Source organism: Bufo gargarizans, chromosome 1 (assembly GCF_014858855.1).
Source record: "Bufo gargarizans isolate SCDJY-AF-19 chromosome 1, ASM1485885v1, whole genome shotgun sequence".
Classification (NCBI taxonomy): domain Eukaryota; kingdom Metazoa; phylum Chordata; class Amphibia; order Anura; family Bufonidae; genus Bufo; species Bufo gargarizans.
This window is the reverse complement of record NC_058080.1, coordinates 441314701-441327313: the sequence shown is the minus strand read 5'-3', so window position 1 is coordinate 441327313 and position 12613 is coordinate 441314701. Positions and strand designations below refer to the sequence as shown.

The 12613-nt window shown below is 41.8% G+C and overlaps 1 protein-coding gene across 1 annotated transcript in view; it reads right to left on the bottom strand.

Moving 5' to 3' along the window:
- The window catches only part of FREM1 (FRAS1 related extracellular matrix 1), a 197898-nt gene that overhangs the window by 167068 nt on the left and 18217 nt on the right, over positions 1 to 12613 (bottom strand). The window contains exon 2 of the mRNA XM_044272263.1: positions 3252 to 3741. Within this exon, the coding sequence (XP_044128198.1) occupies positions 3252 to 3491 (240 nt within the window). The 5' untranslated portion in view covers positions 3492 to 3741. The remainder of the gene's footprint in view (positions 1 to 3251; positions 3742 to 12613) is intronic.

The following is a 12613-nucleotide window of genomic DNA, read 5'->3' as shown; positions in this document are numbered from 1 at the left end:
CCCTGGACATTTTTGCTTGGCAAAGAATGTCATTGTTGCCACGTGACATCTTTTGTGAGAGTTAGGCTGTGTTCAAATCACTGTTTAGTTTTTTGTTCTTCTGATCCTTCAAAAAAAACGATCCTGTATTTTAAGCATCTGTTATGCTCAGTTATACACATTTTGCATCCATTTTAGCCATTTCTGTCTGAGATCCGTTATTTGTACTTCATGAAATATTTTTTTTCTGTCTAAAATAACGAATCTCACATGGAAATGGCTAAAACGGATGCCAAATGTGCATTACTAAGCATAACAGATACTTAAAATACAGGATCTGTTTTTTTCTTTATTTTTCTGTTCTTCTGACGGATCATAAGAACGGAAAACTAAATGGTGATGTAAACTCGACCTCATACATTAGGCATTAATGCCCAACGTTAATGCATCCACAAGCGATATTTATATTTTCCAGTTGTGTTGCCAATAGCTTTCATTTTTACAGCCGCACAGTCAGTGAATAGTGTACAGGTAACTGGTGGGTATAAACAGGCCTTTAACCATATTCCTGTCCATAATAGTCCAATAAGCAAGAATACATTGGTGAAATTCTCTTTTTTATATAATCTTCCAAACATATAAAATAAAAAAAGAGGAAAATCACAGACAAAAGCGGTTAGTCATTAAAAAGCATCTATGCCTCCTTAAACCACTGGTGTGAGTCTGGATGAAAATCATTGACTGTGTCATGTCCTTCTGTATGGTAGTGAAGTTTGTGGCCCAGTTACATATACAGACCTAGTATGATGGGAGCCCAACAGAAACACTCCAATTAGAATTCTACAGGCACCTTTTCCATGTTCATCGAAACGCCTCATGCTTGTAGAGCTCAGCTGGAAAGTACAGAAGAGGGCCCCAGATTGTAGCAAAAAGTGATCTCAGCGCACAGACAGGCCTACAGACCCAGGGAGGACAGAGGTGGTAGAGATGTGACCAGGGGATCCTGAAGGATGAGGCACATCGCCCGTTACAATGCCCTAAATACTCATTAGTGAGGGATGCTTACCTCCTTTCTGATCCTAACCCAGATTTCAGTTCTATAGAGGAGAGGAAACTCTATATTCTGCTGTGGAAAGTTGGAACAAATGCAAAAATAGCTGACAGCATGCCATTGACTGAGCGTGACCAAGCATCATGGGTTCAGATACGGTACAATGCATTCGGAATTCTTTTACTTTCGTTATGCTGTGGCCTTGTACTAAAAGAAAAATCTATTTTTCCCCATCATTCTGCACTTAATACCCCATAATGAGAAAGTGAAAACAGAATGTTATAAATCTTTGCTAATTTTTTGAAAAGGAAAAACTAAAAAATTGCATTGACATAAGTATTCAGACCCCTTAATCAGGACTCAGTTGATGCACCTTTGGCAGTGATTACATGTCATGGATGATGTTGCAGATGGCTGGAAGTTAAGAATAAACGTCCGATCTGGCTTGATCTGATAAGCACATACAAGGGTCTCAAAGGTAGACGATTGTATGCCCACGTACCTAAGACTGTGTGACACCTGAAATCCCTATAATAGTGAGGAGACACGACTACCGGCTCCCTGCACTTCATACGGAGGGAGTCAGGGTCACCTAGAATCAAGCCAGCAAGGAAACACAATACATGAAAGGACTTATCTGAGGCCTCCAGCAGTGAACACTTCAATCCAGGAAGTAGTATAAACTGCAAAGTGAGGCAGTATGGGAGGGAATATATAGGAAAGAGGATTAGTCTAAATAGGTGACACCTGGGAGAAGGAAATGAGATGAGAAAGTGAAACCAAAACAAAGAACATCATGCAAGAGGTAGAGAAGGACATCTGTCAGACCTTCTCACAGAACTGGCGGTGACATTACAGCTTCCAGTCTTCTTGGGTACGAGACCACAAGGTCTGCACACCTTAATTTTGGTATTTTCTGCTATTCTTCTCAGTAGATCCTCTCAAGTTCTGTCAGGTTTGATGAGGACCATTGGTGAACAGCCATTTTCAGGTCTCTCCAAAGATGTTTGATTTGGTTCAAGTCAGGGCTCCTGCTCAGCCAGTAAAGGACACTGATAGAGTTGTCCCTAAGCCACTCCTATGTTGTTTGGCTGTGTGCTTAGGATGATTGTCTTTTTGGAAGGTAAACCTTTAGCCCAGTCTGAGGTCCAGAGCACTCTGGATCAGGTGTTTATTAAGAATATCTCTGTACTTTGCTTAACCCTGACCAGTCTCCCTGTTCCAGTTACTGAAAAACACCCCCAGAGCATAATACTGCCACCACCATGCTTCACTGTAGGGATGATATTGGGAGGTGATGACCAGTGCCTGGTTTCTTCCAGATACGACACTTAGAAGCTCAATATTGCTCAATATTGGTTTAATCAGATCAACGACAGGGTATGTCTTTCCATATTATGTCAACAACCCGAATTTACCACAGATGGACTCCACTCAAGGCGTAGAAACATTTTTAAGACATTTTCAAAAAATTCTGTTTTAACTTTTTTTTGGGCAAAAGGCCACAACATAACAAAATGTGAAAAAGTGAAAGGGTCCAAAGACTGTCTGAATGCTTTGTCCCTTCTATATACTAAAAATGCTCCTGGACTCATCTCTTACACACCCCTTATACATGTAGTCCAACCCATCAATCACGTTATGGCAATGCTAAAAATTTATTTTGCCAATAAAGCCTTTTTCAACTAGATTATACAGGTGAAACTCGAAAAATTTTAATATCGTGCAAAGTTCATTTATTTCAGTAATGCAACTTAAAAGGTGAAACTAATTTATGAGATAGACTCATTACATGCAAAGCGAGATATTTCAAGCCTTTATTTGTTATAATTTGGATGATTATGGCTTATAGCTTATGAAACCCCCAAAGTCACCATTTTGAGGTACCCTTTGCTCAGGGGGTATGGATTAATTAGCTGACTAAAGTCTGATACTTTGAGCCTAGAATATTAAACCTTTTCAGAAAATTCTAATTTTAAGCTGCATTCATGCAATTACTTTTAATTTGCATTACTGAAATAAATGGACTTTTGCACGATATTCTAATTTTTCGAGTTTCACCTGTATGTCTCTATTGATCTATCATGTTGCTTCTATATAACAATTTGATTTCCATAGCAATATGTTATAGACTAAGTAATACTTGCATTAACCCTTTTTTAAGTTGTAACAGTGTACTCATGTTTTCCAATTAAAAATAAATAATTTTTATTGGTCTTACCTGCGGAGATAACTTTCCAACTCTCTGGGTAATCGGTTCATTAACAACAATTTCCAGTTTGCAGGCATCTTTCTCCTTGGGGATGAAGAACTGTAGGTCATTTTCTGATAGGTAGCCAACCTGTCCTTTCATCACTGTGATCCCATTATTGACTTTGATAAAGGAAGAGCTTACAATCCTCAAAGTCACTACTATAAAAGCAAGTGATGGATATATGCGACATCCCCAAAAGAGATTCATCTTTATCTATCCTGACATATATCCTAATATCTATGGTCTTCAGCTCGAGTCTGTTCCCTTTTCAGGATTATTTTACACACCCTCAGGCAGTGGCTATTCTTCAATCATCTGTTGAACATGAAGAGCTGCCCCCCTTCGTCCAAAATCTTGACAACAACAAGCTCTTTCAGGAAGTTGCGGTGCTTTAATAAAAGTTGCTGAAGAATCCTGACAACGCCAGAGATTAATGTGCTTCTTTTATTCTCTAATCCTACAAAATAAGGGGATAAAAGAAGGAAATGAAGTGTGAGATCATTAAAAACAGCAGAGAAAGAGAAATACAGGTTTCTAGGGTATGAAAAGAATAAACGAATGCAAAGCTTGAAGGACCTAATATTTAGTAAGTTATTTATATTTTCAATAAGGATAACGGTACAGAAGGAAAAAGAAAGAGAGATGGGTGCATTGTATTTCCAAATTTATACCAGGAAAATAGGTTTCTCTTAAAGGGGTTGTCCAATGAAAACTACTCTACAGTTTTAAAAAAGCAAAATCTGAATACTAATGTAATTGCATATAATTAAAAAATTAGTATAGCAACTGAGTTATCAAATGAAATGTATCTGTATAGGGCCACATGCTGTTTGCTCTTTTTCTAATTACTCTGTCCACCTCACTGGTGTAGACGCACATGCTCAGTTTAATCTTTCAACTGCCACAAGCTGCAGCAGAGGGGACATGCCCCTTGAGAAAGGACACACCCCGTGAGCTGGCAGGTTGAAATAAACCTAGCAGAACAATTGCAGCAATCCATGGACTTTACTCTAAATCCATGTGAGGTACAGGCATGATTCTAACCCTGTTAGAAAGGTATTGTCATGGACTATATGGTGTCTGATTTTCATTTTTTACATCAATCATGGGATAACCCCTTTAGCCATATTTTAAAATCAGGACAAAAGTATTTAATCTACATGCTAAAAAGTAGGGTGTGTACGTGGACATATAATTTTATCAAAAACCAATAGTAATAATAATAATAAAAGTTCTAACTATATAAGATATGCATATAGTTATATGTTTGATGCATATTGTGTTGGTTTCCATTGCCTATTCTTTGATAAAGGGGTTTCTATTTTCCTTCCAATACTTAGGGATTAATATTTTGAGAATGTTTGCCATTAATCAGATTAGGAATAGGTGATTGGCTGTCCAAAGTTTTATGTGATGTGTCAGAAATTAAAGGGGTGTTCCGAGATTATGATACTGATGATCTATTCTCTGGTTAGGTCATCAGTATCTGATCAGTGGGGGTCTGACTCTGAGAAGGCACCAAGCACCACAGCCTTCTCACAGTTTACCAAGCACAGTGCCATACATTGTATAGCGGCTGTGCTTGGTATGGCGCTTAAAGGGAATCTGTCTGTCACCTGCTTTTACCATTTTAAGCTGTCACCATCGCCATGTTCACTAAAGTACCTTATTTCCTGCAGTCTTCTTCTTACTTTATTTCGTTTTGTCCTTTTGATAAAAAAAAAGCCCTTTTTATGATATGCTAATGAAGTTCCAAGGTGCCCAGAGGGGCGTTTTTTTCCTCTCTGGTGCCCAGTGACGCCCCCCTGCAGTGCCTAGCCCGCCTTAATTTGAATCCTAAGAACGCCTCCTGATCATCAAATAACCTCCCACAGCCCCGGCAAATGGTTCTGCCCCCTCCCCACGTCATCATCTACCTTCTAGCAATGCCCAGTCCTTCTTCCTGTCGGCGGTCAGAAATCTTGCGCAGGCGCAGTACCGCCTGTGTCCTACGCGATCATCAACCTCCTCAGGGCAACTGCGCTCAGATTACATCACTGGGCTCGGCGCATGCCCAGTGAGACTTTTGAGGCTGTTGCCCTGAGGAGGTTGATGATCACACAGGCCACAGGCGGTACTGCGCCTGCGCAAGATTTCTGACCGCCGACAGGAAGAAGGACTGGGCATTGCTAGAAGGTAGACGATGACGTGGGGAGGGGGCAGAACCATTTGCCGGGGCTGTGGGAGGTTATTTGATGATCAGGAGGCGTTCTTAGGATTCAAATTAAGGCGGGCTAGGCACTGCAGGGGGGCGTCACTGGGCACCAGAGAGGAAAAAAACGCCCCTCTGGGCACCTTGGAGCTTCATTAGCATATCATAAAAAGGGCTTTTTTTATCAAAAGGACAAAACGAAATAAAGTAAGAAGAAGACTGCAGGAAATAAGGTACTTTAGTGAACATGGCGATGGTAACAGCTTAAAATGGTAAAAGCAGGTGACAGATTCCCTTTAAACCTATTCACTTGAATGGGGTTGAGCTGCTCTAGGCCACGTGACACATGAACATGTCGTAACTGGCCTAGGAAAAGCAGAGAGAAGGCAGTGGCACTCACAAAAGTGCCAGTGCCTTTTCAAACAGCTGATCGTCAGAGGTCCCAGGTGTCGGAAATCTCGGAAAACCCCTTTAAGCATTTTGTTAATTTAGAAAATGTGATTTGATTGATAAATTGTACAAGAGTTTGTGCTGTAGAGTCCACTGCGGGATGTAGGTTTTAGAGGCATGTCTGTGCTGATCGTGGTTAAGTGTGATAGGTGTCTTAACTGTAGTCCATCATAAGCAGAAAAGTCTGTATAGCTGTAATCGCAGGTTACCTTGCTGACTCCTATACTTTAGCCATGCAGATTCAAGTTCTTGTCTTTCTTTCTCTTTCTTGTTCTTTTTATAGCAGAAGTACTAACCCTTAGATTGAACTGATATTATATGGATCATGAGGCCTAAGGAGTAGGAGCACAAGGACTTGCTTCCTTCCCCTTTACTCACTAGACTAGAATGCCCCCTCCAGGTTGGAAGTCCGACAACCCCACTCCTGCCAAGAGGGAGGGATAGGGTGGTTGACCCTGTCCCTGCCAACCATACCAGGTCATGCTGGGTTTACATAGTATAACATTAGGAACAAACCATTACTGGTGTTCTGCACCATCACTTATCTCTAAGCATCGCTTTACATGTTATATGAATGGCTTTTACTGTTGATTGACAATACTCAATACTTCAGTTTAGAAAAAGAATTACTTTTATTCATCTACTGTGGTCCAATATTTGAATAAGCAATTTCTGTGCCTCACTGCTCTACAAGAACTTACCATCTGCCTTTTCCATAAACACACATAAAGACGCAAGGGGCAAGACAGACTTTAATCTTAAAAAGTGAAGCTAAGGTGAGGAGCACAACTGAAGTGTTTACAAGCAAAGCTTCCTCAATTGCCTGAGGCTGTATTTTAATTGGTACACCAATGACCCTCCATTCAGCCATGAGAAGAAGACTTTACTGGAAAAAACAACCATAATTATGTGCTCTTAAACATATAAATCATCTGAGGATGAGCATAATTGAACAGATACACATGATCAAAACACACAAAGAGCAATGCAGATGTTCATCTCAGCAGGTATCACATTACATCTTAAGTCTAAGGAGCATAAAACACTATTGGAAATCACGAACAGTACTACACTAAAAGAAAAATATTTGTCATAAAACAATTCAATATCTTTATTAACAGAGAAATTATCTGGAAATATGCTGTCATTGGCACTACATAAATCTAGTTAAATTGTTGCTTTCAGGGTACAGCCTTCACACAGCTCCATAGACTTAAATATAAAAAGATATGGGGTCAGAATATGGTGATGCAACAAAAATGTGTTTACATTTTTTTTTTAAGTATTAAATAAAGCACATGAAAAACTGTAACAATGTGATATTGTTGTAATCTTAATGACCTGCAAAATGTAAAAGTCATTTTTACCACATAAAAACACAGTAAAAATGAAACCATAAAACTAAGACAGAATTTCGTTTTTTTCCAATTCCACTCACTGGCAACAATAAATGGTGCCATTAGAAAATGCAACTTGTTCCACAAAAAACAAGTTATGGGTCCTAGAAGGTAGAGAATAAAAAATGAAAAAAGGGATATCACTGCGGTGGGAAGAGGTTAACTGGGAACAATGCTACTGCCAGTGGGGGAGGGGTAGTCAAGAAATAACATTTCTGTAGGGTATTTTTTGCTGCATAGTAGTATATATTTGGCGCTCTTGGGGAGACATTTTGTGCTGCACTGTGGTATTTGATGCTGCTCAAGAGATATTTTGAGCTTTGCCGTACTACGTATTGCAAAAGGGGGGGGGGGGGGGGGGGGTAACGTATGTCCCTAACCGTGTGTAGTACCCCAGACAGGAACTACCATTCCCACACCCTGTTACTCTCTCTAATGACTAACACATAATGTCATCTGTGTATTTAATTCCAGGTACTTTTGATATTGTGCCTTATTAATATTACTGTGTAACTTATGTAGTGTTATTAAATGCACTGTGTCTGGTTGACCAGCAGGTGGCGGTGTATCTGGCAGAGTACCTTTAGATAGACTGGAACTTACCATTCCATTCTCCCCCTTTTGGGCTGAAGTGGGCTAGCCCTGCTTCCTACAAAGGGAGGGGTTGCAGGAAGCTATAGTCAGTTGAGAGTGAAGTTGAGAATTGGAAGCAGAGCAGACATGTCGCAGTGAGGGGACCACTCTCCTCCCCCTGCAGCAGGAGCTCTGGGAATGACTCCTTGCAGTTTACAGACAGAGTATTACGAGGGGGCCAAAGGCACCCCGCTCAATGGTACCAGAACTGTCAGAAAGTCCAGCTACCAGACGGAAGCCAGAGTCTAGCACAGCAGAGACCAATAAAGCAAGGTATCCTAGTTTGCCTGGCAGTTTACCCCAAAACCTGCTGGAGCCAAGAGAAAGACCAAATATTGTCTGGATGCAAGTTTATTCAAGTAAAGCTGTTGAACTTTTACCAAGTCTGGACTCTTACTCCACCAACTATAACTTTCTCTCCTTTATTGCTGCAGAGCCTAACCCTGGGGAGCAACGATATCCAGGTAGGAGCACTGTGACACACAAAACTCGGCTTTCCCAAAATCTGGAACACGATTGGACCTGGGGGGCGGCATGTTGCACATGTGATTTGGCATGTTCCACTTTTCTTTTCTTTTTTCCATTTATAGTTTATATCAGGGCATGACCAAGTAATAAAACTTTTACAGCAGCATGCATTGTGCTCCATTATATTTATGCAATATCATATGCGGGCTGGTAGGGTTTGTTTGCTAGGGCTGCTTTGTAATTGCAGTCTGGCCCCTATCCCCTTAGACTACTGCCCCTACATTAAGTAGCATAGTCTGATGAGTACAGATCCTCTGTAAGTTGCAGTTGTGACATTGCAGGGCTGCAGGTGCTGAGAGATACTGTGGCATCAGAAAATACGGTAAAGGGATTACAAAATATCCTTTCTGATGTAATTATTGAAACTGTCCAGTTAATTAAAATGCCTAAATGAGCTTTGTGGTTTAATTTTAATAAAGCTTAGCGGGGCTATAAAAGACCCCCAGAGTGGCCGACCTGCAATGGTGATCATACTTACCTACTTACCTGGTCCCTGCTGCTGGGTTCGGTCTCTCCTGGACCAGCTGTTCCACTCCCTGCAGTGCTGAAACAACTTCTGTCAACAGAAGGGATATGTGACTGCTGCAGCCAGTCACAGAAAGCAGCGGTGACCTTCTTCGATAACCTCTTTAATCATTATTTAAATAAAAAGTTTGACAACTTTTTCTGCGTCCCACATATGTGTGTAAATGGGATACTTTAAACATCTGAATATATATGTATGTATTTACATTGTATGGTATTTCCTTTTATCAGACTGGCAATGTCATTACACCCACTCGCCCCTAGGTGGTGATGGCACCACATAATACATATAGCTTGGGTGTGTCTAGACAGGAAGTTAGTTAGTTGAAGTTGAAGTGTGAGAGGAGGAGAAGCAAGTTCATGGAGGAGAGAAACAGGCTAAAGTCACCATGTAGCTGTTTTCCTTTCCTCTAGGCCCTGATCAAGCCTGGAGAAGACTACCACAGCAACCAAGCACCAGTGAGTCTATGTACAAAGATGCAGAGAGCCTGGCAAGGGTAACAGCTAAACTTAGCTGTTACCTCATTAGCACAAGTGCCTGAGAGCAACTTTCCGAGTGCCAGCACACAAAGAGACAATTAATGCGCAGAATTGTCCTTATCCACTACACAAGCCTTCCGGGTCCTAGTGGAAAAACCTATTTATAGGAGTACCCTGCAAATAATGAAGCAGATGTGTTTGCCTGCCACAAGGGAGATCGCCCTTAAAGGATAACTCATAGTAACTATATATATCAGCATACTTTAGTACCAGAGTGCTATAGAGTGAACTTGGGATTACCACCAGGATCCTTGCCTGTAAAGTATCAGAATTAGAAGAATCCCTCCATTGACAACTGCCACTACCTGATAATAGGATTACCAGTGCACTTATTATTATTTGTGCTATACAAAACGCTTTCCATTGATGAACTGTACCAACTGCCAGAGACTATTGATTCTTCAGAAAATGTTCAACTGGTTTACAACGACCGACTCCTCATTCTTACTTCTACTCTCAATATTTGCACCTAACGGTGCTGACGTCACCAACTAGGGGCCCAGCCGCAAAAGCACCTTACACTCATTACCATCAAGGGCACCTCATCTTCCATCTGGCTGGTGTTCCCTGTAACCGAGAGTACCCAGAAGGATTTTGTGATGTCTTCCCATCCACTGTACGCCAGCCAAGGGAGGCATCTGCTAACCGTGAGTACATGAACTACTGCACCCATCGGCCCACCGTGAGCCTCACCTGTTTCCCCTGTGGTCACAGTTTTTATGGCTTAAAAAAGTCACAGAACTTTTGTTTGTGACTTTTTAAATGCCACTGCAACAAAAATTTGCTGCAGGTGGCATTTCTACATTGCCCTCACCTCTTTCCGAGCGGGGTGTGGCGATGGTGGCGAGGTGGTGGGACCAGTAGGCATGGCACATTTATCTTTATTTACGCCAGTTTTCCGGCTGAAAGGAAGACGTAAATCTATGCTAGCTTGGAGCTGCCATAGATTTAAGTTTAGGTGCTCTCACTGCCGAAGCATGTGCCATAATTTATGGCTAGGCCTGTGCCTTGCCATAAATTAAGCTCATCCTCTTTAAATGCAAGGGATATGAAGACAGATGCAGAACACGACGGTCCATGAAACACAAATCTCTCCCTTTGTGTTTCAGTGCCACACCATTTTCAAGATATTGGTTTGTTGTAAGTGAGTGAGAAGACGCTAGTTTAGACGTAGCATTCAGACGATATGTGATTTTGAAGTGAAAGGCTAGCCTCAGGACCAGGAGGTGGACCCACACCTTTCAGCTGTTTAAAGAAGTCACAGTGTACCGGTGAGCTCCACAGCCTCTTCCCAGGGCCAATGACATCACGTTCATCGGTCATGTGGTCTAGGTGCAGCTCAATCCCATTAAACTGAATGGGGCTGAGCTGAAATATCATACTCATCCACTATCCATTGGATGGTGCTTTGCTTGGTAAGCTGTGAGAAGGGCGAGGTGCTTACCTCCTCAAACAGCTGATCATAAGGGTCCTGGGTGTCAGACCCCCGCTGATCTGATATTGAGGACCTATACTAAGGTTTGGTCATCAATATTGTTACATGTGAGGTAAGGGGAGCAGGTCAACTCTTCGGCCTGTGATTGGCTGCAGCAGTCACATGTACCCCATTGATAGATTTTGACATGTTGGAGTGGAACTGCCACACAGACTGAATCCAGTGGCAGGGTCCAGGTGAGTATAATCAACACTGCAGGTCAGCCATGTCTGGAGGTCTGATTTAGTCTTGAATAACCCCTTTAATAGAATATGCTCAGCCCCAGTAAAACTGTCAGTACAAAATGTATACAAAGATTATCAGTCACAAGCCTGAATAACATAATACAAATTACATACCCATAATTACAGCATAGGTTGAATCCTGTATCTAAAGGTGCCTATTTATATCAATCTAAACAGATTTCAACCAAATGTTTGTCCGGTGAAATTTAAGAATAAGTCTTTTAGCCGACCAATGATAAACTATTATTGTCTGAAAAGTTGGCTTTATATAATATTAAAATTTTCTGAGATACTGACTTGGGTTTTCATTAGCTGTTAGCCATAATCATCAACATTAAGAAGAAACAAACGCTTGAAATAGATCACTATGTATGTAAATCTATATAAGGCTGCTTTCACACTAGCGTTCGTCGGTCCGCTCGTGAGCTCCGTTTGAAGGGGCTCACGAGCGGACCCGAACGCAGCCGTCCAGCCCTGATGCAGTCTGAATGGAGCGGATCCGCTCAGACTGCATCAGTCTGGCGGCGTTCAGCCTCCGCTCCGCTCGCCTCCGCACGCTTGCAGCGTTCGGGTGTCCGCCTGGCCGTGCGGAGGCGTGCGGATCCGTGCGGATCCGTCCAGACTTACAATGTAAGTCAATGGGGACGGATCCGTTTGAAGATGCCACAATGTGGCTCAATCTTCAAGCGGATCCGTCCCCCATTGACTTTACATTGAAAGTCTGGACGGATCCGTCCGAGGCTATTTTCACACTTAGCTTTTTTTTTGTAATTTTAATGCAGACGGATCCGTTCTGAACGGAGCCTCCGTCTGCATTATTATGAGCGGATCCGTTCAGAACGGATCCGCCCGAACGCTAGTGTGAAAGTAGCCTAATATGAGTTTTTCTTTTTTAATTGAATTACTGAAATAAATTAACTTTTCGATGATACTATTAAGATGCACCTATAAATTGTATTTTTGAAGCATGACATATGCATTTCAGTGGGATCGACCGACTTTCTAATGTGTATGGTGACTTCCCTACTCTTCTCCAGATGTCAGGAGAGAAGAGGAACAGGTGTATCGTATTTCAACATAGCTGAACCTTTTGTTCCTGGGAAGATATGTCACCTGCCAGTGGTGTCTTGGCAGCAGCTTCTTCCGGTCTCCCATTCACAACACATGTAAGCTTGGACAGGCATGCATGTGTATAGGGGGATCCGGAGAGACAACTGTTAACAAAACTATTGTATGTTTGACAGTTATCCTGTGTCTGAGTGGCTTTAGAGTTGAGAGTAAAGGTGGCCATACACATTAGGCTAGTTTCACACTATTGGTAAAGAGATTCAGGAGCCTGATCCGGT